Source organism: Cetorhinus maximus, chromosome 13 (genome assembly GCF_964194155.1).
Source record: "Cetorhinus maximus chromosome 13, sCetMax3.hap1.1, whole genome shotgun sequence".
Taxonomy (NCBI): Eukaryota; Metazoa; Chordata; class Chondrichthyes; order Lamniformes; family Cetorhinidae; genus Cetorhinus; species Cetorhinus maximus.
Genome location: NC_135891.1, coordinates 107,572,469 through 107,598,604, shown reverse-complemented (window position 1 = coordinate 107,598,604; position 26,136 = coordinate 107,572,469). Strand labels below are relative to the sequence as shown.

Genomic DNA, 26,136 nt, shown 5'->3' with positions numbered 1-26,136 from the left:
TTCTGAAGTCACGCCGATGTGGGAGGTAAATTTGACGTGGCGGAATGATTCCGGCATGCAGGCAAAATAATGAGATGCAAATGTATTAAAATTAAGTTCCTGATGTTGGACAGTGGGAAACGCAGTCCACCATTGACAGGCAGAGTGGACGATCACAAACTGGTTTCACAATGGCGTAACCATATTGTCCGCTCATGGTGTTAAACACGCCTGCCGCCAATGGGAGTGTAAAATTCCGCTCTCTTTTGCTTAACCACCACCCCCACCCCACCCATGCCACTTTTTTGTTTTAGCTTTATGGGCTTGAGAAAGGGACAAAATAATCTCCTTGGTGTTAAACTATATGAAACCTAAAACAACAACATTTCTATCTCCAGTTCTCTGATACAGTAAAATCTTTTGGCCTGTGCACAGTACTGTGGTGGTTGTTCACTGCTTCAATAGTTATACTTCACTCTTAGCATGTGGTAATGGTCTATGTGAAATTTTCATTATTTGTGCACTGAAATCCTTCCAAACTTAGTTTAGATTAGTTGATTTGAGTGTTGCACAAGAAGTGTTTGCTGAAAATGTTTTTTTTTAAATCATGTACAATATGGATACACGTGTCAAATAAGTCCAGCGACAACACTGAACACTTTTGAGTGCTGCAAGTGTTGACGATCAGCAGAACTCAATATATGAGAGCTGCTGAAGGAAAACAAATTACAAGCTGACGACATCTTTTTTATTAGGAAATTTAAAGGCCAGACTCCTTTATATGCTTGTGTGTTTGGGGGAGTGGAGTGTGGTTTATGTGAGAACCTCATTTTGTAGCATTCCTTTTTATACGTTGTATGTTCATCCACTGAAACTTGTGGCTTAAGCTTTTATTCAATTTTCTGTTCTATTGCAAATGATCTTTTTGTTGCAGCTGGCTTTATAAAGTCACCGCTGTCTGAAGTGAAGCTAATGGAAGACAATGTAGAATTGAGCTGTGAGGTAATTGGAAAACCCACCCCTGAAATTCAGTGGTGGGGCATAGGAGGCAACGATTCAGAGGTCATGTCGCAGCTCTACGATGGTGCGCGACAACGGCGAGTCAAAATCAACTCCAGCTATAACATTGATGCCAAGAGTTCTATCAGGATCGTAAATCTAAGTATCGAGGACAGTGGGACGTATGAATGCAGAGCCAGTAATGATCCCTACCGCAATGATTTACAAAAGAGCCCAAAAATCAAGTGGATACGGTCCCAGGCGACATTAATAGTCATTGAACGTGAGTGGTGGTTGCCAAGTTGAGGCAGAGATGTTTACCAGTAGCTTAGCCCAAGTGCCTGGTATGCATTTGGTGCCCTTTTCGTCATCCTTCCAAGAAAATCTCCTGGCACCTGCATTGCTGCCCTGTGATCAAAGCCACATCCAACCCTTTTCTACCCTGGCAGTTACCTGTTTTTATCCTGCGACTTGGCGCAAGGTTGTGAGATTGTTTTCCCAACTTTTGGATGTCAAAACAAAAATAATTTCAATTAACATATGATGACTCCCAGTACAAAAACTCTGAATTGACAGTGGCCAGCTGTCTAATTAAACTGATGAAGCACAATATTTTGGATGGATAACTACATGCTTTATATTTGTTTTATTTTACCCATGTGTTAAAGACTTGTTCAGGCCTCTCCAAACAATCCTTGACCAAATTCTGTGATAAGAAATGTTAAATGTCTGGCTTACCACTTAACTTTTCAGCATGGAAAAAAAAAACTTTTTTGTAATGTTGCAATCTCACACTCTTACTGGTCTTGTATTTTACCTTTACAACCAGAAGTTGGCAACTGAACAACTTTCTGGTACTTTAGGAAGGCATTGCATACCCTGTGGTTCTTATAAAGCCATGTACTTTCTCAATCACTACCTTGTGATTGTGACATTTTGATGTGTGTAATGGCTGCTATGTTCTCCCTATCCTCCATGCTCCCACTTTGTGAGCGTCAAAGACTCCTTTATCCTCTCCTTGCCTTGGCCAATGCTGTAGTGCCCTTGCATTTTGCTGGTTATGTTACAGTGGCTAAAATATTATAGTGCAAACCTTTTTAGTGGGGGGGAAAACAGAATAAGCAGGACCCTCAACTTCTCAGTGATTGGACATCTTGGTTATAACATTTTCTTTAAGACTTAAGAGCAGCAAACAAAACTTTCCTTAAGATGGTGATATTGCTGTCATATTACCAAGGGTGCTTAAACAGTGCTGAAGATACATAACTTCTAAGTTTTACAGAATAGTTTTTAAAGTACATTTTTAATAAACTTTGCATAAAGAGTGAATAAAGTGTAACCAGACTACTTTAACAGATACCTAAATGTCCTATTTAATTTGTGCAGGCTGGACTTCATGGCAATGGGGAAAATGGTTTTTATCTCGAGTTTCATTGGCACATAGCTACAATTATATTCTATTGGTTTTAAATATAAAGTGAAAATGCCCAGACCCTAATGAGATTTATTTATATATGGTACGAATTATTAAATTAGTTGGTTAACATTCTGGATCGATCTCATACTTTGTGGTCAGTGGAAAAACTACTTTTGACCATTATATAAGATAACACGATAGATCTCAAAGAAGGAGAGATGCTTATTTCTAATCATGTTAGTGATAAAATATAATTATATGCCATTATATGAACAAAGTTGATTGGGAGTGACTACAATGTTTCCTAAAACTGAGAAATTGGTTATCCATTGAATAGGTTGTATTTTTGGTAGGAAGTGGAAGGAAGAGGTTTGCATTTTGCTGCTGTGATGAGCTTTAGTAGTGTACTTTCCACCCTTGAACTGATTAGTGCAAAAGATGTCTCAACAAAGCAATCATGTTTGTAATGCTAAAAAAAATTATCTATTTAGTTCTTAGAGCAAGCTTTCACTTGACTATTGTTTTGAGTTTTAAGCCATGTACTGAGTTGAAAACTTTCTTTATAGTTCATGTTTTTAAATTGTAACATAGTTCACATTACTTTGAGTTTTATTGTTATCTGTGCTTTGTGTAAATACGTTCTTACTATGAAGTGTTTAAATGTGGAAGCATACGTTGGGTGAAGTATGGAAGCTTGATTACTCTAATGTTTTTGTGGTTACCCGGTCTCTGCATTCATAAAGTTTTCATTCAAGCCTGAAGCTTGTTCTATCTTTGCAACCAGACCCTATAATAGTTATGGATCCTTCCGTCGTGGAGGCAGGGGAAACTTCAACAGAAACAACACTTCGCTGCAACCTGACAAATCCACCGTCTTCAATTACGGGGCATGTGTGGAAAAAGGATGGCGTGAATATCTCATCCACCCTTGATGAAGACACTTCAACAATTATGGAATATAAGTATGTATCAATGCTTTCATTGCTGGCACAGCTCACCCAGCTGTTGAATAATTCCATAATTTAAAATGAAAAATCAATGACATTTTGTTTATTTCCCCTATCATTCAGATTCACCAATTAGGGTATTTTCTTCAAATAGTTCACTATTGCAGTGTTTTCCCCCCCATTATTGTTCTCAAATTATCCTCCCTCCTCCCCTCTCTTCCTGCTATAGGTGCCCTGAGTTTATCAACCTTCCAGAATTATTAATTGAAGAATAGAATGTGAAAAGTATAAAACTAGGGACCACTAGTAGATAGTCACTGACAAATCCAATAAGGAATGCAAGAGAGACTCGTTTACTCCAGTGAGAATATTGCTATCATGTGCAGTAGTTGAAGCGAATAGCCAAAATGCATTTATCGGGAAGCTAGATAAGTACATGAGGGGTAAAGGAATAAAAGGATATGTTAATAGGGTTAGATGAAGTAAGGTGGGAGGAGGCTCATGTGGAACATAAACAAAGGCAGAGAACGGTTGAGTTTAATGTCCTGTTTCTGCCCTGTGAATTCTGTACAAAGGTCTTGTTTATAACCTTCTGCTCTGTACTTGGTTAATTTTGAGAAGTGCTACCATGGTGATGGTGGATTGAGTAGTGCCATTAGTACTGCTGGGGATCTACAATAGCATTTAAAATTTTATTTTCCACATATACAAACCATATTTACATGTGCAGAATAAACAGCTATTTTAGAAGGGTTTCAGTGGAACTTGTAGGAATATTGTTCAACCTTTTTTCTGCTTAGCAGTTCTTTCAGTGTTTGCTACTTTTTTTCCTTGAAGTAATAATTTTCAGATAGTAGCATTAGTTCAGCTGGTGCAGTGAAAGTAAGACTTGGGTCTGCTAGTAGTTTAGACAAAAGTGTCTTAAGGATTTTTGTCCATGAGCAAAGTCCCACTTTATCAAATATTAAAATTAATATACAGCAGTATAATCTGTACCAGGACAGTTCAGTATAATTGCTCTTACATTTACTGCCACAACTGCTTCAAAATTGAACTGCAGAAATGTAAAATGTACTTATGTTTTGGGGACAGAGAGAAGAGTTTCCTGAATTTCTCTCTTTCCCCCCCTCCCCATATTTCAATTCCTTTGTGCCACTTAACCAAAAAGATATTTTCACAGCATTTATAAATATTCTGGATTTTGATCTAACATTGTAGTGATTCCTGCTTTATTTAACAATCATTTGAAAGTGTCCATTGGTACATGGTGTGCAGTTGGTCCAGTCTAGTGTTACAACCACAGCCGGTGTTAATTGCTGCACAAACCAAATCTCAGAGGGAAACATGGCCTATGGGCCATAACCTTTTTTTGTATTCTGAAACCGAGAAGATGATGTACCGATCTCAGCAGTAAGAGGTCCAGTAATGCTTTTTTACTTTTAATTTTTTAAATCCTAAGCTTTATTCACAAAAATAAAAGAGAACTTAAGCACACAAGATTACATATATACAATTAAGCTTAGTCTTACAAAACATTGCCCCAAAAACACTCTACTTGATCAAACCCAGAAGTAAACACCTTCCAGGCAAGATTTCCTTATAGATGTGTATAACTATGAAAATAAATCCAGTGATATTACACAAGGCAAACTGCTGCAGCTTCAATAAAGGTGTACCACATGACCTTTACCCTCTTCCAATCTGCAGTAGAATCCACTTCAGAATAAAACTGCTTGCTACACCCCAAGACTTTTCTGGCTTGACTGGATGGGTGATTCAAACTGCATCCTCTCTCAGCCCCAAAGCTTCAGCTATCTCTAGCCATCTCTAGCTCAACAGCTATATCCAGCTGTCCACAGTAACTCTAATATACCTTTTCCCTTTCATCTCCATTCCATTGCTCTCACATCTCTTTGGAACTCAAAACCTTCCAAATATAAGATCTTTCATGTTTTCATCTTGTCTTTGCTTTTGGGTCAACAAAATATAATATTCCCACTACTGTTAACCTATGGAACTCCTGCAATATGCAAACATTTTCCTTGATAACTCTGACTCCCCTTTGATATTCAAATAAACTCTCAACTTACCTAAAAATACAAATGTTAGATGTAACCTATTGTACCTCAAACTTAACACCTCTATCCGTTTCATGTTTCCAAAGCCCCCCCACCCCGCACCAGACAGCCAGCCTTTTTTTCAGAATAACACAATATTCACAATATTAAAAATAACATCCATTCTCACACTAGTTAATATTTCTGTATATATTTTTTTCCCTAACTTGATCATTTGTTTCTGTGTTTCCTGCTTTTTGCCTTACACTTTTTTTTCGCATTTTTTTTGCATGCCTTCACAAGGGGTATGGGGAGAGTGCGGGAGTACAGCATTGAGATGGAGGATCTGCCATGATCATATTGAATGGTGGAGCAGGCTCGAAGGGCTGAATGACCTACTGCTCCTATTTTCTATGTATTGTCTCTGTACCTCCTCTACCTGGTTATTTAATTATTTTCCATACTCCATTCTATAAACCTAACACCAATTTCTCCACTGTTTAAACTCCTCTGTTTCATTGTTGCATGAAGACTTGGGTTCAGACTCTGGCTTCTTCAGCAAGCCTGGGCATTGCCACAAAATATAATATTTTGGGATGGGGTGTGAAACAGGCCACTTTTCTAAATTTCTAAATTGGCTTTAATGACAACATTATGTAATATAGCCAATCGAATGTATGCATGTGGATAAACATTATTAATATGGATAACAATTTTATATCATCTCCCAAACCTGTGACCTCTTCTACCTATATGAATAAGGACTGGAAGACACCACCTTCAGGTTCCTCTCCAAGTTCCACAATACCTTGACTCTTGTGCATCAAAATCCTGGGGCTGAATTTTCCCACCATCAGGGGGTTTGTGCGGGGTGGGCGGGAGCGAGTGAGAACCCGATCGGCACCCCTGATCAGGTGCGCACTGCCATTTTACGTGGGCGGGCCAATTAACACACCCGGAAGAGCTGTGCGGGAGGGGGGGAGGGGGGTGGAGGGCGGGTGTGGGGAATTCCCTGAGTTGGGGCCTAGAGCGCAGAAATGCCGTGAGATTAGCTTACGTTTTGTAAAATGTAATAAAGGTTAAAAAAAAATTTTAAGGACATATCCCCTCCTGTGAAACTGTCACATGAGCTGGGTCATGTCCAATAATTTTTTCAAAAAATTTTATTTAATTAATGAACCCTTCATGAAACCTCATCCCACCCATGGATGAGGTGTCATGAAAAATGCGAAGGCCGCCTGGGCTCTTTCAGCATTCTTCACAGCTTTAATTACTTTCTTAATGGCCTTTGACAGTTCGGCGGGTGTGCAGCTGAGATGGCTGCGCGCCGGCCGAACTGACAATCTAAATAATGTGCGGTGATGTCGGGACGCCGGCCTGACATCACCACGCATCATTTTACGCATTGGCGAGTGGGCCCCGCCCCCACTCCGCGACGGGAAAAATCTTCCCCTGGAGTTTCCTACCTAACAGCACTGTGAGAGGGCCTTCACCACATGGACTGCAGAAGGATCAGCATCACCTTCTCAGTGTCCTTGTTAGCGATGCCCATAATCCCAAGAATGATTTTTTTTTTTAAATTTGAACATGTCTTCATTCTTTTTTAAGTCTGAAAGACATTCCCAGAATGTTAATTATTTTGAGCACTCAAGTGGGTTACTTTAAATTGATACATGCATATGTACATATGTGTACAAAAGTGTATTTTTATAAATTAGTATTTAAACATGTTCTCTGAATAGAGATAGGTGGAGAATCTGAAGACTAAAAGATAATTGATCACAATTGCTTAAGAAACCAATGTTGTGATTAAAATAATGGGAAGTTTAATTCCTATCAATTATGGATTATAAACATTATTTGTAGCAATAAAAAAGAGTAAAATGATGTTTGAGGAGTGAGCTGGATTTTTTTTAAAATCGAAAGGCTCAAATAAGATATCCGCTTTGCAGAAAAACCCAATTTCTAAATATTTTAATTTACAATTTTCTCCATGTAAAATGTTTTATTACTCAAAAATAGAATTTAATGGGCAATTTCAGTAGATAAACTTTGAATAAAAAGAAATAAACTGTAGATCTTTACAGCACTGTAGCTAGGACTAGAAATCAGGCCAATGCTAAAGGATGGGAACAGCAGGTGAAGCAATGAGACCTGACAGCAAATGGTCAGTATGGGAAAGCAGGGCCTGCTATCACTTGGAAGTGGATGGCTGAAGGCTTGTTATGGGATGCCATGGGCAGTGGAACACTGGTTGGTCCCTGAAATGCTGCTAGACGACTTGGAGTGTCTGTTGATAGAGGTGGACATGTTTTATTTAATAGAACCACTGTTGGCTGAGCTAAATAGTGACAGCAGGAGTTTATCAGTAAATCCAGCTGTTCCTTAACCTCTAATGCTTTATTAGTTTGAGATGCCAAATGTATTTAAACAAAAATGTTACTTAATGTATCTTGGTGAAATAGCAAAAGGCTGAGGTATAAATGGATTAAAAAGTCAAATGCTGTTTATACACAGGAACCATGAAAAATGGATTCTTCTGAACATTTTACATTTTAACGGTTGATTAAAATCTCCAAAATAGATTTTGTCCCTTGCATTGTTTCTTACTGAAAGAGTTGCATTATGAGTGTTTTATCTGTATTGTAAAAGCAAAATACTGTGGATGCTTGAAATCTGAAATAAAAACAGAAAGTGCTGGTAAAGTTTAGCAGGTCTGACAGCATCTGTGGAGAGAGAGAGAGAGAGAGAGAGACTGTGCTTCCTGTAAGAACTCTATCCCATTCTCTCAGTTCCTTCCCAACCACTGTGGTTCACAGGGTCCTCAACCATGTCCAACCCATCTCCCGTGACTCTACCCTCACACCTTCCCCTCCCTCCCAGAACCATGATAGGGTCCCCCTTGTCCTCACTTTTCACCTCACCAGCTTCCACATTCAAAGGATCATCCTCCACTACTTCTGCCAACTCCAGCATGATGCTACCATCAAACACATCTTCCCCTCACCCCTCCTATCAGCATTCCATAGGGACCGTTCCCTCCGGGACACCCTGGCCCAGTCCTCCAGCAGCCCCAACACCTCATCCCCTTCCCGTGCAATCGCAGAAGGTGCAAAACCCACTCCCTTTCCTCCTCCCTCCTCACCATCAAAGGGCCCAAACACTCCTTTCAGCTCTGCTTCACTTCTACCCCCTTCAATTTGGTCTACTGCATTCGCTGCTCCCAGTGCAGTATCCTCTACAACGGGGAGACCAAATGCACGCTGGGTGACTGCTTTGTGGAACACCTCCGGTTTGTCCACAGGCATGACCCAGACTTTCCTGTCGTTTGCCATTTCAACACACCATCCTGCTGTCTTGCCCACATGTCCATCCTTGGCCTGCTGCAATGTTCCAGTGAAGCCCAATGCAAACTGGAGGAACAGCAACTCATCTTCCGATTAGGCACTTTACAGCCTTCAGGACTTAACGTTGAGTTCAATAACTTCAGACCATGAACTCTCTCCTCTATCTTCACCCCTTTTTTAAGATTTATTTTTATTTTTTATTTACTTTATAATTTATTTATTCATTGTTTTATCCCCTTTTTTAACCCTTTTCCCCAACCACTGCCCTTCCCCCCACCCTACCCCAAAGGGCATTCTTTTACTTGTTCCAGGTTGTTATTTCACAGAGTGCTTACCCTTGTACTGCTATTCACACATTCTGCTTTCTTACCTTTATGCCACTATCAGCACCTTCTTTAGCCCATACCGCTACCATTAACACTCCCTTTGTCTTGTGTCCATGGCATCTTTATCAGTCTCTCCTTAGCCCCCACCTATTGCTGACCTTCTATCCTGCTTTACCTGCTCCACCCCCCCTTAAACAGTATCAATTTAATCACATTTCTACTTCCCTTTAGCTCTGAAGAAGTCATAAGGACTCTTAAGTTAACTCTGTTTCTCTCTCCACAGATGCTGTCAGACCTGCTGAGTTTTTCCAGCATTTTCTGTTTTTATATCTGCATTGTGTTGCTTGACATCTTAGTTACTTTAACAACATTTCTTGAAATATGCAATGAAACTGCACTCGAGAAGATGCCTTAGAAATTCTGTTTCTGTTATAAGACCTCGTGAATGGAGTAGTCACATGCCATACAGGCTTCATTAGTTACGACTGGTATGTAGGAAAGTTTTTAGTTGAAACTTGCCCCAGATGGTGAATCAGCTTTAGATTTTGTTAGAAAATGTTGACATAGAGTTGCCTCCTTAATTGCATAAGCATTTCACCCATAAAATTCATTATTGTTCTTGGTATATACGAGATTTGTTTGTGCTTTAGATGCAATACCTTCATCTGTAGCACTTTTTTTCTCCAGGCTGACTGCTGTTGATGCAAAACATTCAGGGGAGTACAGCTGCTGTTATTTTACTACACCTCCTGTCAACAGCACCATCCTTGTGAAAGGTAAGAAAGTTTTTATACAATTCTTGATTGTTGTATGAATAGGCTGAATAAAAGTACAGGTTGGAGTCCTACCCAATTGCTTTAGTAGATGTGCAAATAATTTTAATGGAAGTGGTGGTAAGATGAGAAGTCTGCTTGTTTATGACTTCATTCTATTTCTGATGGAGTTTGCTCTTTGTAACAGATTGAAGTAGATTTCACCACCTCATGGTTAGCCCGTCTAATTGTACCACCAGTGTCCTAGGCCAGAATTTTGCGCTGGCTGAGCGGGTGCACGGTGATGTCAGGAGGGCGTCCCAGCGCAGTCGCGTTACCTCGCGATATTTCGGTCGCAGGTGCGTGCAGAAATCTGAACCGTGCCCGCTGACAACTGAAGAGCCAACTAAACCCATTTAAAGACCAATTAACTCTGATTTTGAGTAGCAGAAAAGGTGGCTGATGATGCCGCTAAGACACCTAAGGACTGTAGCTGAGGAGAGCTATAACCACAGACATGTCTCCACGGGGACAATAATTGTGAGAGTCATTGTGACTTAAATTTCCACTTGTGAGTGCTATGTCTTGGTGCTGCCTCCTCGCTGGCAGTTGGATTGGAGACAGGCTGCTGGCTCGGATGCCCCCTCAGCCTTGATGACCTTGGCGGCTGTCCTGTGTTTGCTGGGGCCTGTGTAGGCCCCGTCTGGGCGGGAGAATACAGCGCCATGCCTGGGCACTCCTCAATCATCATGGTCTCCTAAGATGCGACAGTCACTAGCAGAGGGGTGGAGGAGCTGCTGCCGTCAAGAGTGCCCTGAGATGAGCCCCCAGATGTGAGCTGCAGGTTATCCGCCAGTGTGAGGTTGGTTTGAACCTCCTTGCTTACCATAGAATGACAGGCATCTAGCGAGTTATTAAGTGCCTCACCCATCTCTCACATCAGCAGGGATCTGCTGAGGACACTGCCATGTGTGGGCTTGCAGGTCTGAAAGCAACCCCAGAAAACCCTGATCGAGTTCCTGGTGTGCCTTGTCATGAGAGTCGCAACTCTCTCTGGAGGAAGCTGTGGGTTCTAAGCTCTGGGCCAACGCAGTGTTCGCACTCCACATGGACTCCTCCAACATTGAGACCATGGCGCACAGACCCTCAGGGATCTCTGCCAGGTCTTCACGCGCATCCCGCTGGACATCCAGCATCTGCCGCTTGATGAATGACTCCAGAGGCTCACATCTGCCTCTGGCTTAGCATCGTCCTTGTCTCCAGCAATCCTCCCAGCTGCTAGCGGCCTGGGGACACACTGCCTCTGCCATCTCCTCAGGCGGTTGTGACATGCCTTCACCAGTGTGTACAACCATCTGCTCCGATACACACATGCCCAGTGATGTGTCTGTATCTACGCTGATGTGCATGTTACAGAGGCAGGATGTGATGCGAGTGCATCTGGCAGCTGGTCATCCTCTGAGGTCAAGAGGGGCGCTCCTTGGGTCCTTCTGGGGCGGTGATGATGTTCCATCTGAGGGAGAAAGAAAAAAATATCAATATTGAGCAGTATTACTAAGTCAGAGCGCATGCAGTCTGGTTGCTTCTCAGAATGGACTTCTGGCAGAGCAAAGACTTCTGAATGGATGAGCAATGGGGATTAGTAGATTTCACATGTCAGTCTCACAACCACTGGCCTACATCACTCATACCCTGCACCAATCTCTTCCCTGTCCACTATACTGTTACCCTTATTCAAGACCCCTGCCTCTCTGCGACCAGTGGACCTGGCTCTATGTTAGCAGGCCATCTCCTTGCTCCTCCGTCTGACAAGAGAAGGTAGTTTGGGACCCACCACCCGTCCATCCTCACTCTGCATTATGACTCATCTTCTCTTACAAGGACAAAAATGCTTTCATTAGACCCCCTTTGGATGCCAGAAAATCCCTACTTTCCTCCACCACCACCACTTCCACGCACCCCCCCCCCCCAAAACCTCACCCTGACATACATGCCAGCCATAGTCTATCAAGGCACAGGATTATGTGCCACTTGACGCTCTGTATTTCACACCCATGAGCACCAACAATTGCTACCACCCACAAAGACACTTACCCAAGGTCCTACGTATGACATCAGGCCCGCTGACCAGACCTCTGTCCAGGCTGCCTTTGTCACGTGAAGTGGCCTCCTCATACCGTTTCGCAACTGCAATATGTCTTGTTGGGCACTGACTGCCACCAGCAAAACCCGCAGGCACTCATCGGAAACGTGGGCGGCAGACTGGCTCTGGGCATTTCCATTCCTCCTGGCTTGGGCTGTGGGTATGATTGACCTACTGCAGACAATAACAGCACAATAACTGAAGTGATGAGTCAAACAGCTCGATTTTCAAAGCTGCTGCCCGAGGCTCTTGAACACAGACTTCCAGCCTTCAGGGAGCTCCATTTAAATCTCCTGCCTACACCATTACTGGTCCCAGCTCCTGCTGCCTTCCCGCTGGCAGACTGAGCGTTTCAAGCTGGCTGGCAGTTAATTGGCCAGCCCGCGTGACGTTGATATTGGGAGCCGATTGCAGGAGGAGTAAATTTCTCATCCACTTCCAGCCCCTCTGATCGTGCTTGCCCCTCAAGCTAAAAATTCAGGCCCTGGTCTATTGAACAGCTAGGCCTCAGTAATAGGTCCCGTAGACTTTGGGTTGAAAATGAGCAGAAATGGCTGGCATTCTCCATCCCAAAAGATGGTAAATTACGGGGGCACTGGGTAGTGCGGTGCAGCAGGACTCTGGTTAGTTTCGTAGAGCCCAATGAGCACGCGTGGCTCCACAAAAATAAATTTTTAAAAACTTAATTTCGGGCTTCTCTGGCTGGACTGCCAGCTGACACTGGCTGGGGCATGCACAGATCCATCCCAAAATGGCATCGGGAGTATACTGATGTTATAGGAGCTAATACCTAAATTAGCTCCGTGCTATTTTTAATGGCTGTTCTGGCCACCTATTCAGCTGGCAAAATGATAATAGAGGAATGATCTGATAAGTTCTTGCCCTATCACGCAGTTTCTGCCAAGCCGATGGCTTCAGTATCTTCCCCCATTCTTCTGTTCTAACTCTAGTTCTTAAGCAACTGATGGCGAAGGCACCAAAGATATAGAATTTTACTTTTAAAATAGAGTGGGGAAGTCCACGTGATCAATGGCTGCGTAGTAGCATGTAGATACGTGTTCTCTATTTTATTATATATTGAACCTAAACACATTCCGAAATGAAAAGCAAGTAATTAACATTTCTCTCTGGTACTGAAGCAATTTGAATTACAGTACTGTGAAATAATAGTTCAAGAATCTAGGAATTTAATCTGTTACAGTACCTGTCACTATTGGTACCATCAAGAAAAATTGGACTTGATTTGAAAATAAGTAAATTGTTTTTTTAACCTAGCTCCACCTGGCGTGAGCAGCGACAAGAAATCTGAACATGGAAATGAGGGAGATGTTGGAGTCCTGACCTGCAAGAGTAGTGGGTATCCACCAGTTGAGAACTGGGTGTGGTCCCGGAATACTAACGCCGGTGATGAGGTAAACAAGGACCTGATTAAATAACTGTTCCTGGATGACTAAGATATCCCTGCAGTTTGATCACACCCATCCAATGTTATTTACTCCTTTTATCCGTAGCTTTTTCTGCTATGAAATGCAGCACTTCCTTCCAGTGGATGGAGCGTTTTTTTTATCAACTATTAAGATAGCTCTTTTATCTTCCTGTTGGGACAAACATGATTGAAGTATGGCCATCGTAGAAGTTTGAGTGTTTGTTCTGTTATTGTGATTTGGCTTGTCTTTGGATCACACTCTACAACTTTGTTTATAATGTTAGAATTGGATTCATGAGCACACTATTGCACTTTTTTAATATAATGGAGATTTCCAGTGGGTGCAAGCTGGGAGTAAAATATCGTTTCAAGCAGATAGTTAAGAGAAGTTTGTGTAAATGTGTTTTTTTTACATCTAGTATCTTTTTTTTGTTGAGCATCAGTCTGAATTGATCAATATTTTTTGGTTTGCTCATCAAACAAAACCCAGATGAGGGAGATGTTGGAGCGCTAACATGTAAGAGCAGTGGGCATCCACCAGTTGAGAACATGGCAGACTAAAGCCAGTTATGAGGGAAACCTGAGGGTCAAGAATGCCTAATTCACATGAAAGTGCTTCATTAGAGTTGAGAAAATTGTGCATATTTGAGTACTTTTGCTGCTTGCGAATTTGAAATGAATATTTTAAGGGAACATTTGTTTCCAATTTAGGTAATTTTCAATGGAACAAAGAAATTTCAAATCAAGATTGCAGGAAATAAGACAGAGTTGCGCATCTATCCTCTGAGTATTGAAGAAGACGAAGGAGATTACTCATGCAATGCGACTAATGAGATTGGTACAAGAGCGGAGACTGTTCACCTTCGAGTACGTGGCCGTTTTGCTGCTCTCTGGCCCTTTTTGGGAATCGTTGCAGAGGTGATTGTGCTTGTTGCAATTATCTTCATTTATGAGAAAAGGAGAAAGCCTGATGAAATTTCAGATGGTAAGTTAACGGCAGACTTTTTAATTGCTTACAGTATGTATGATCAAATGCTGACTAGCAGGTTCAAGAATATTAGAATAACTTAATCTTAACCAAAATTGACCCAAGAGAAGTGTACCCAATCTCATTTGTGGACTGAGTTTCTAAACAAGCTGATGTTGAGGATATGCTTGGAGTAACTGTTAAGCTTTTGAAGAGGTCCCTCAACCTACATTGAATTTCTCTTGTCTCATTCTTCCCAAATCTCAAAATCTTTAACACCATTGGTGATCTGTGTAAAGCATGGAACATGCTGGGAATGAACCTACAATGCTTTGACCATTAAGGAGGTGAACAATGCAGTTTTATAAATTCTGTTTTGGGGCTTAAACTTGTGGGAAAAAAAGGTCATTTACATTTAATTAGACACATTTCCTTTGACCTTAAAATTAAAATATCAAATGAAATTTAACATATTCTTATTCCTGGGAAAACAAATCCCAGCAGAGTAATTGCTAATGGCAACCAAATAAATGTGCATCATAGATTAGAATGAATAAATCATCTTATAAGACATATTTTCTTAAATTTCTATACTTGTTTTCTTGCATTTTAATTTGTGTTAATAGAAACCTTTCCTCATTCATCTATTTATCATTTACAGTACTTTTTTGGTGACCTGTTTCTGCATTAACCTTTGCCCCTTTAGTTTCTGCAATACCCTGTTTCAATTATAGTGAGGTGACTTGTGATGATGCTGGGGAAAGTAGCAAAAAAAGATGAAATGTCCTACAGGTTGTGTGTCAAATCCAGCTATCCGAAAACCAGAGTTGTCCAAAAACTGGAAATTTTAATTGTTGTTAAATGAGTCAAATATCTTGGCAGGACAATTCAACTAGTTGCTGCATTGGCAAGGCGACACGCTGGACTAATTATTGATTTCACACGCCGGTCTTTTCCTGTGGTCCGAGTGACCCTTAACCCCACCTGGAAACTTAATGACTTGATTTCATGTGTCTCCTATTAATTGAGTTAAGATTCCAATTTTTTCTCAAAAAAGCCGGCAAGATCCTAAATCCGGCATGGACTCAGTCCCAGGGTTTTGAGGCACTGTATCTGTATTATTTGTGGCATTGTAGGAGACCAGGGTCAGAACCAGACTAACTAGACTTGTTACTTTCCCCAGCATCACCACAAGTCACCTCACTTTAATTGAAACAGGGTATTGCAGAAACTGAGGGGGCAAAGGTTAATGCAGAAACAGGTCACCAAAAAAGTACTGTAAATGATAAATAGATGAATGAGAAAAGGTTTCTATTAACGCAAGTGAAAAAGCTGTAAAGTGGAGCATTAAAAGGACTCGTGGTAAAATTTCCCTGGGGGCTCTCTGAAGTGCAGCAAGCTCTCTACTCTATTTCTTCGTCAGTCCTAGAAAGAAACAGCCTCAAAGATTTGATCTTCCACTGAAGTTACAATGGGTGATTGGGAGAATCTGAAGAAATTGTTATTGCCCTTGTAGTTCTATGGAGCAGACAGCAACAGCTGTCTTAGAACAGTCCAAGACTCTTCATGGATGTGTAATTGCAAAAACAAATGAAGAGCCAAGAATGAGGTGTAAGGGTAGGTGACCATAAGCTTGATCAAAGAGGTTGGTTTTAAGGAGCTCCCTAAAGGTTGAGGGGGGGTGGTGACAGAAGAGTTTAGGAAGGGAATTCCAGAAGAACTTCTTTTATTCTCAAAAGAAATATAAGTATTGTCATGAAATTGTGGTCCTAAGGCTACCCTTGTAAGCCATTTTATAAATCATAGGGTGGGATTTTCTGTCCTCGCCCGCTGCTGGGATTGTCCAGTCCCACCAAAAGTCATTGGACTTGCCATGGCAGGTCCCACCACAATGGGGTTGGAAAATCCTGGCTGTAGTTATTTTTTGCATTACTCTTCTTGCAAAGTTTTGAATTTGCTATGAAAATAAGCTTCATATGAGCTTCAGCAGTAATGAACAAATTCAATGTTGCCTTCTTTGTCTCTATTTTAATCCTGAATTAACTAAGTAATGGGTTTGTCATTTTTATTATGTGCATGAGCTGTGTTACTAAGTGGATCAAAATGTTAAATTCTGTTCTATGGGATGTGTCTGTTAACCGGTAACCCTTGCTAAAATAAAAAGCAGGTGCTGGATATGCGCACCCAGTTGGTGAGAATCTTAAAGATAAAAGAAAAGTTAATAATTTGGGTATAACCCTTTGTCAGACTCTAGGATACATAAAACATTTATTTGTATTTTCTTAGAATCTGCCTGGTGGATTGTGTATTTCCAGCATTTGTTTTTTTTAATTGTGCAGTTGGTTTGCTTAAGAGGGATCATCAACTGTTAACCTCCATTCTATTTATTGTTCATGCAATTAAAGCAAGTGACTGACTTGTGTTTGGTCTTCTATTGACTAAGTAGGTGAGAGTAATGGTATGTGTTTAGGTGTATGCCATGAAGTATTTTCCTAATACTGAATTTGAAACCTGATTTTACACTCCACTGGTATAACCATATCTTTTATAGGGATTGGAGTTTTTGTTTTTGTCTTCTGTTGCTTGTTAAAGTTTGATGCAGATAGATTGATCATACTTCACCAGCCTGTCTAGTTGCACAATATCTAGCCTCATAGTAAATGCACCCTCCGATGCATTGTAAATGGGCAATTAAATTTTTCATTGTTAAACAGTTGCATTGTAGTATGTTTTAGAGAGAGAGAGAGAAAGACTTTTAGCAAAGTAGTACATAGTTATGGTGGGACGGGGTGTTATTTCTGTTGTCGGATTTCTATTGTCTGAAAGTTTAGATTAGCAATTGTAAACAAGGCATGTCACTGCAGGTGCCCTTCTGCAGAGTTTTCAATTACTGAAACTGGATAAAATGGTCCCAATATTTGCAGAGAGGATGTGGGGGCTCCTGCCAGCTACCAGGAAACCCAGAATACGGGAAATGCAGGGGTCGCTGCTGAATTTAACGGCTAGACCTCATTTGTACTGTTGTACTCGGTTTGATGCCTGCTTTACCAATTTTAAAATGTAGTCAGTTGAAATATGATGCCTATAATCTGTGCATCTTTATGATTCCACTAAAGAAGGGATTTTATGCACAATTATCTGCATGAGCTGTCTTGACTAAGCTCCATGTGTTCTAAAATACAGAGAACTGACAAGTGAGGATGTGTCCTTTTAACATTTGTAATATTATAACATCGAACAATATTTCTCCGTTTTAGTTAAATCTTGAGCAGCATGCGATAAGAGTTATGAGAATATAATTGCCGTTCAGTTTGACTTGCTAACATTGCTTTAGTCAAATCGGTAAGTCCCTGCCAATTTAGGATATGTGGGGCTGTAGTGAAATTGACTTTCGCCAAAAGAGTAAAACAGTCTCAGTGCATCTACAGCCCGTTTTACTTAGGCTGCTGTTTTGTTTCCACAGCATTCTGCTTTATTTCCACCAAACTTCAGTAGAAAAGATAATTGGACACTGTGTAAAATGGGTTGGTTGTTGGTGATGAACCTGCTTTGTGCTACTGGCAAAGACTAATTTCACCCCGAGATATTTGGTTACAGATGGTGTGCGGTGATGTGACCATTAAAAACTATCTGGAGCGTTGATGTTTTAAGGCTTCTGATCAGCTGCATTCAGGTGTCTCATTACGTAATTGAAGCAAAATGCTATTCCTTGATGAAAAATGTTTTCTTTCTCATTTGCTGCTGGTTCATATCCTGCGGTAAGTGGAATAAAATGCATGTCGTTCTGAAGCGACATACTTCACTACCTGAGTCGCTCAGAATTCAGGTTCCTGCCATCTCTGCACAGTTGTGCTTTTCATGTGTTTAGCATTAAGCTACTGTAAATCGAATAAGTTGCTGGTTCAACAGACCCTTTATCTATCACTAGAATGCCATAATGCCATTTAGTATTTTAGCCATGTTTGTTTCTCAGCACACTTCATTTTAAAATTGAAGAACAATTCCTGAATGGACAATATGGAAGATAAAATTAGTATTCAAAGCTGCTGTCAAGCATAAGAATACCTGTAAATTCTTTTACATCCTACATTATTTTTACCTACGTTCAAAATGGAACATAATACTGTGTGTTATAGAAGTTTTGTGATTTAAACACATCCCATTAATCTTTCAGCATGCAGGTCACTGTACCAAGACCTACAGATGGCAAATATTTACCTTTTTTTGAATTATGATGTCCTCGGAGGACTTCAATCTTCTTATAATGTTTATCACTTGTTATTCTACCAAGATGATATTAACTCAGGTGATTACTACTAATCTTGATAACCTAAATAACTGCACCATAACATAAATATAAAAATGCTGCTGAAAGATCAGGAAAATTTGATGGGATGGGAGGCAGTTTGGCATAACCTATTGCTACTGCTACCATTTCCACAGGAATTTTGGAAGGAAAAAGTAATAATGGAATCATAGAATGATACAGGACAGAAGGAGGTTCTTCAGCCCATTGTGCCTGTGCTTGTTCTTTTTTAAAGATATCCAATTAATCTCATTTCCCCGCTCTTTCCCCATTTCCCTGTAAATACGTCCTGACTTGTAGTAGTTTTTGATTCCCACCACCCAAATGATAACCATTTCTATGTGCCTTGTTAAAGGAGTCTGATAAAATAATTTTACATAATTTCTGGCTACTATGGGTTCAAAACAATTTTGACCAACCACACTCTTTTATGAACCAATATTTTGCTAGCCTTACGTTTAGTTATTTCGTAGCTTTTATGTGTAACAATTTTGGTCAGTGACAGCGGTTTTCGATTTACAGTACTGCCAAAATGGAAACAATTGGGATTAGGCACAAGGTGCACTCCCCTAATCCGAGTTCATGTTTAATAGGTTTTGGCATTCACAAAATGTCTCCAAACCAAATCTCATTTGGAAATTGGTTTTAAAAAGAACCTTCTGTGCTAAAATTGTAGTTGAAACAAAAAATATTGTTTTACAGGATATCATGATTGAGGGTTTTTGGAGAATTCCAAAGCCTTGAGCCTAAACTTGTCCCATATTTAGGACGAGCAATGCTAAACAGTTTGCCGATAGAACGAAGCTGCTGCTGATCTGCAGCTCTACTCTTGTGCTCATTTTTAGAGTTCTGCTTACTTTAGTGCTAATTTTAGGAGTAAGAAATCGCTGCTTTTTTGCTTACAGGTTTAAGGTAATAGGTTTGAGAACCACAAATCATAGCCGAAGTGGCAAAACAAACTCCTATGGGAAATCATCTGTTTTTAGGGAATACATCCGTTACCACAGTAAACATGTTTGACGCCTGAAGGTAACTTCTCGAACAGTGCATTATGAAATTAAGGTGCAGTTTTGCTTCTGGTTTGCTGTGGATCCCTTGAAACAATTTTTAAAAAAAAACTTCTGCACAGTCATTCCTAGGAAACCTGGCAAAACAAATGATGAATGGTTTACATATCAGGTTTCAATGTAGTGGTGTATCTCAACATGTGATATGCCACAGTATAGTGACATTGGGCTTTTTCTGCGATCGTGGTTAGCAAATTATTCTGTAGTTGTAACACCAGAAAACTGTTGTGTTGACCTGCCACTTCGTGGTGTTAAGGTACTTGTATCTTGGCACTAAAATCTGTAACTTTTCATGGAGGCACTAAAATCTATAACTTATTATAGAGTAACATTTGTTACAAAGATGAACTAAAGGTTTATGCCTTTTATTTTAAGAGGTTGACAAAATAAAATGTCACCTGTAAATTCATGAAATATTTTAATGTACCATTGTCTGCTTTTTTGTGTTTGCATGGTAATCAGATGATGAACAAGGATCTGCACCCTTGTAAGTTTACCCAAATAATTTCATATTTAAACATTAATTTGTATATTAGCCATTACAAGCAGCCTGTGTTTCTGAATTTTAACAATTTTATCCCTTCTCCCATAGGAAAAGCAATGCATCCATGAATCATAAGGATAAAAATGTCAGACAGCGAAACTCCAACTGATTCAATTTTATCCTTCAGGAAAGGTCGGTAGATATTTTAATTACATGCTTAAATTTTTGCTTAGACATTTGAAATATTTCCTGTTTCACAAAGTTCCAGTTGCTAAATCATTCTCACCATTGCCTTAATTTGCATGGTAATTGTTAACTCTTGATTCTATCATAAAATGCCATTGCAGAATCGAAGCTATCGCTTTTTTTGTTTTAAACATTTTTTCAACTAAACAAAATAAATGACTCATTCCTCAGGACAATACCTTGACCAATCAGGGTCAAGCTGCCTGGTTTAAATTTCAAACAATGTTTGGCAGTTAGCTGTCAATCACCGTCAATTGGAGTATTCTCCATGGCAAGGCCTCTACCAATCAGAGTCCACTTGCCAACCAATTAGCAGTCTCTTCTCATATAGTATAAATTGTTGTTTTCCCCTTATATTGCCATTCATGTGAAGTGTTCTGACGAGTGCAAGATGAAAAGCTTTGACGTGTCTCTTTTTTCAGTAATACTTAAACATTTTTGTTACATGGATGTCAGGCATAAAAAAGTAGATTAGCACCTACTGATCTAAACTGGTATTTGGTGAAATCGTTTAAGGGAACATCACCATATAAATAGAAAAAGGGAAGACTTGGCATTTATATAGTTAGTGCCTTACATGAACGCAGAATGTCTGAAAGCGTTTTACAGCCAAGAGTAGTCACCATTTTTAAGAAATGTGGCAGTAATTTGCACATGGCCAGCGATGTAATAATGACCAGATAATCTATATTAGTGATGTTGATTGACATATAAGCATTGGCTAGGACAACAGGGTTAACTCTCCTCTTCAGAATAGTGTCATGGGATATTTTGTGTCCATTTGAGAGCAGACAGAGCCTCAGTTTAATATCTCACCCGAAAATAAAACTGCATGGTGTCATGTCGGAATTTGTTGACTATTTTACCTCCTTGCTCCATTAGCCAACCACTTCACATGCATAGTTAACAAATCACCCCTTTACAATGACAGCTAAATAAACCAGTAATACAAATTAAAAATCGTGAATCTGGCCCCAATTTGTTGCATATATGCCTTGCTGCCATTTTTACAGTCAAGTTACTACATTTCAAAAAATAATCATTGACTGTATAGAGCTTGGGACATCCTGAGGTCATGTAAGGTATTATATGAATGCAAGCCTTTCATGACCAGCATTGGGAGGGCTTCAGGCTGGTGATGACCTTTTTTTTTGGTAATCTTTTTATTGCTGTTTCCATTTGCTGTGTTGATAAAATTCCCATGGACTGTAGCTGGGGCTGAAGAGTCTGTAAACTTAAATGTAAAGAGACCTTTTAACTCAACGCGACGTTACGAAAGTTCCATGATATAGCACTTCAGTGAGTCAATGCTGCATATCATAAAGTTATCAGATTGTGTTTTTTTTTAGTAACCATGACACTATGGGCAGAAATTTCCCCGCATTATTTGGGGTGGGTTGTGCGGGGGTGAGCGCAAACCCGATCGGCGCCATTTTACATGGGCAGGCCAATTAAGGCCTGCCCCGCGCAAAAGCGCTGAGCGCTCCCTATGTGAGGAGGGAGGATTCCCTGAGTCGGGGTCTGCACTCTTTCGCACATGCACGTGAAAGAACGTAGTGTTCTCCCTGAGGGACAAAGCTGCCTCAGGGAGATTAAGTTCGGAATGAAAGTTTTTATTAAAGACAGAGAAAAATTATTTAGACGTGTCCCCTCATGACAGCATCGCATGAGCTGGGACACGCTTGTCAAATGTTTGAAAATTTGTAATTTAATTAATAAACCCTTCGTGAAACCTTATCCCACCCATGGATGAGGTTTCATGATAAATGCAAAGGCCGCCTGAGCTCTTCGCCTGCCCACCAACCTTAAGGTTGGATGGGCAGCATTCTTAACTACTTTAATTACTTTCTTAATGGCCTTAATAGACCCTTGACAGTTTGGCGGGCGCGCAGCCGAACTGAAAATCTAAATGACGCACGGTGATGTCGGGACCCGCCCCCCCACCCCCAACGTCAGCGAGCGGGCCCCGTCCCCGCTTGCTGACCCAAAAATTCTTCCCTGTAAGTATTTATATTGAGCTGCTGGGTGCCAAGATCAAATTTTGTTCATTTTTGTAAATGAAATACATAAACCACTTGGGCTGGTTGCTCAAAGCACGAGTGAGAATCTCAAATGAGGCAAGAGCAAGATTCTATCCTGTTGAACATTTTATATAGGCCTGCAGTTTCCATGATAAGTTATGCCATCACAAGTTACCATCCACCTTTAATTCCACTTTTCTTCAGGTGAATGCCAGTTTAATACAGAAACCAAAGAGCAGAAAATGGTTTTCTACAGCCCCAAAAATCTGAGCAACAGTGATCAGGCGCTGTCTGACCTGCTGATGTTTCTAGCACTTTGTTTTACTACTGGCATCTGCAGTATTTTGTTAATGATGAAAGCAGTTTAGTCAAGATAACTAAAAAAACTGAAAATGTCTTTTGTTCCCCCAGGAGGAGGCCTATACAACTTTAAGCAAGAATGGACTGATTTTGTAATTGGTATGGACAATGCCATCTTCAACACAATTAAAGTATTTGATCTATTCAGATCCTAAAGCATTCAGATCTCTACAGAAAAAGATAAAACTTAATAATTTAACTGCTGGTGCCTTTCAACCCACTGTATAATGCCATTGGTACTAGCAGTCAATTGGTTAAAGAGACCGTATATATATATTTTCTAGGCCTATCTCACCTGTATAAACTGGACTAAAATGCTCCTGGTAAAGATTTTCTTTTTCTTAGCTAGACTGAAATCGATTTGTGTTCTATTACGTATAAATGATAGCTAATATTTGTCATTCTGTTATAAACTACAGATTATCATAATTATTTTCACACGGCTGGAATTTTTGAATGCAAATGCTTCATCCTCCAATTTCTCAGACGTAGACCAATGGGTGTGCTGTCTCAGTTCTGCATGTTTAGAGTGGCATTGGCTTCTGCAGTACGTAGTATGATGTTGGTGAATCGCTGTAATGTATTCAAGTTGTCCCCACCATTATACTGATACATTACTAAGAAAATGTTACTTTGGCATTTAAATGCAGTGAGTGTAGGAGTCTTCCATTACCTTTCACAATGACCGGGTAACACTCTAGTCCACAACTTTATCTTTACATTTGATAGAGAAACAAGATGAGGAATATTATTTCCCTCTGCCGGGAAACTGGGCAGTATGGAAGTTAAAATCAAAGTGAATAGACTTCCGGCAAGTTTTAAGCCCCACTGCCAGTTTCCTGCCACTGAGGAGATTACTTGAATTGGGCAGATGCCTCGTGAATATGCATAAAACAAGGCCCTATTGTGTAAATAGAGCTCAAATGCCATTGACGTTGGTTGCTCAGAAAAATCCCTCAGCCAAGAATTTAAGGCTGTCAAAGATGAAAAATGTACTTTTCTAGGTCCAGAACATGCAAGATTGTTCCTCCAGGCCCCATAATAATCTGGACTTCTGCCACCTTGGACTTGAACCACAGCCTTCCAGGTGTGCCTTGCCTGAATCTAGCAATCCATATTGGAACACCCATTTCGGGGTGAACAGCTCATTGGCTCTGTTTATCTAAGGCCTGCAAATTCTGCTGGCTGTCACCTATTTTGTGGTCACTTTGGTAACTCTGGTTTCCTGTTGAGAAATCATTCAGTAATGGAGGCTCTAAAATGTTAAACATACTTGAGTTATTATTTGCGAATGCTTTTCATCTTTGAGCTTAAAATGATTGTCATCTGCCCCTCCTTGTATTACTGGTAAGATTGTGTATAGTCTGTTATCTTAAGAGTAAACTATTTTCTTGTCTTATAAACTGCAATCCCCAGTAGACTGCAGCTGAATATATTTATGGCAGAGTGTGTTGCTACCGTTCTGTTAGTGGTAATATTGATGGAGCTTGGATTGGCAATATTTTTGTTGTCCTTTTGTCCAGGAAAGAAAAGGCCCAATTAATATGGTGGTCATTTTATTGCTTGTGGTTTCCACCTTTTTAACCTTCAAAACGTGCTCCTCTGAAGGGTCAACTTTGATCGGTGTTTGAAATAATTTTGCTCTAGCGACATTGTTAATTTTGTGTTTCGTAATTGATTTTCTTTAAATATGATAGGCACAATATGATCATTGTCAGTTATACTTGTATTGAAATCCTCGAGTGAGAAACCTTTAGAAATTTATCTGATTTGAATTGAACCATTTTGTATAGATGGGGGTTAGTTTATAGCACTGAACCATCACACTGTACTAATGTTTGGTCGTGTTAAGTGTAATGCACTAACTTTTTTGTGCTCTGTACTGCTGAAGTATAATAACTCTTTACAATGAAACTTGATAACTTTTTCATGTTGCCACACCGCCTCACCAGTATGTGATACCGATGTCAGAATTCACATCAATAAAAATTCTTTTGATTTTATCAATTTAATCTGTAATTTTTTTTTCAATTTCATAGAACACCCTTTTTCCCAATTCAGATGAAGGGAATAGTAATGTTTCTAGTGTGGTAGTTGAGATCTGATTAAAAATGCATAAATATGTGACCTGGATAACTCTGGGTTGGCCACATTGCCATGCCATTTCTGGGACTTGGATTTGAATCTCTCCTGCATTATTAACATGTTCCTGTTAATAATAGCCTCTGTTTCATTATCTGCATAAACAATGTGCCATAATGCTATGTTGATTAATTGGTTGACTTACTAAATTATGCAGCTTGTTATTGGTAGCTGAGTTCAGTGTGCAGGCCACAGAGCTATACAATGTTATGACCACAGCAGATGTTAACTGCTGAGCAAACCAAATCCCAGAGGGAAACTTGGCTTGTGGGCCGTACCCTTTTTTTTGTACTCTGAAAATGAGAAGAAAAAGTACTGAGCTCAACAGCAAGAAGCCCAGTAACACTTCTGGGATTTTAAAAATCAAAAGTAAAAGCTTTATTAATAAAAAGAAAAGAGAACTTAAGCACACAAGATTAGTTAAAATCAGTCTTATAAAACATTCCCCAAAAAGACTTCCTACTTGGTCAGATCCACAAGCAAACACTTACCAGGCAACAGTCCCTTATATATGTTTAACTATAAAAACCAGTAATATTATCCAAGGCAAACTGCTGTAGCCTCAATAAAGGCATAACACATGACCTCTTAAACTCTCTTCCACTCTGCTGTGGAAATCCAAGACTTCAGAACAAGACTGCTTTTTGCAGTCCAAGACTTTTCTGGTTTGACTGGATGGCTGATTCAAACTGCATCTTCCCCCAGCCTGGAGCTGTTTCCAGGAGATCTTCCTCAAACAGCCAACACCTGAGCTCTCCACAGTAACTCAAATACCCTTTACCCCTTTCATTTCAGGTTCCATTGTTCTCACACCTCCTTGAAACTCAAATCCTTACAAATATAAAATCTTTCATGTTTCTATTTTGTCTCTACTTTCAGGTCAAAAAAATGTAATATACCCCCTTCTGTTACCCATAGAACTGTAAAATGCAAAATTGTTTCTTGGCACCTCTGGCTTCCTTTTGATATTTGAACAAACTCTCAACTCATCTAAAAAATGCTAATGTTAGACACAACCTATTTACTTGTACCTCAAACCCCTTATAATATCTCATTACAAATGCACAAACCTAATGCCCCAATCCTTTAATGTCTTAAACCTCCCAGGCAACCTAGTAACCTTTCCCCAGCTTAATTAAATCATTTACAC

The 26,136-nt window shown here is 40.0% G+C and overlaps 1 protein-coding gene across 1 annotated transcript in view; it reads left to right on the top strand.

The window, feature by feature from the left end:
• The window catches only part of bsg (basigin), a 41,035-nt gene extending 16,188 nt beyond the window's left edge, over window positions 1-24,847 (top strand). The window contains exons 2-8 of the mRNA XM_078555958.1: window positions 3,180-3,357; window positions 9,760-9,848; window positions 13,243-13,379; window positions 14,105-14,378; window positions 20,196-20,220; window positions 20,326-20,409; window positions 22,896-24,847. Coding sequence (XP_078412084.1) covers window positions 3,180-3,357; window positions 9,760-9,848; window positions 13,243-13,379; window positions 14,105-14,378; window positions 20,196-20,220; window positions 20,326-20,386 — 764 coding nt within the window. The 3' untranslated portion in view covers window positions 20,387-20,409; window positions 22,896-24,847. The remainder of the gene's footprint in view (window positions 1-3,179; window positions 3,358-9,759; window positions 9,849-13,242; window positions 13,380-14,104; window positions 14,379-20,195; window positions 20,221-20,325; window positions 20,410-22,895) is intronic.
• The last annotated feature ends 1,289 nt before the right edge of the window (window positions 24,848-26,136 follow it).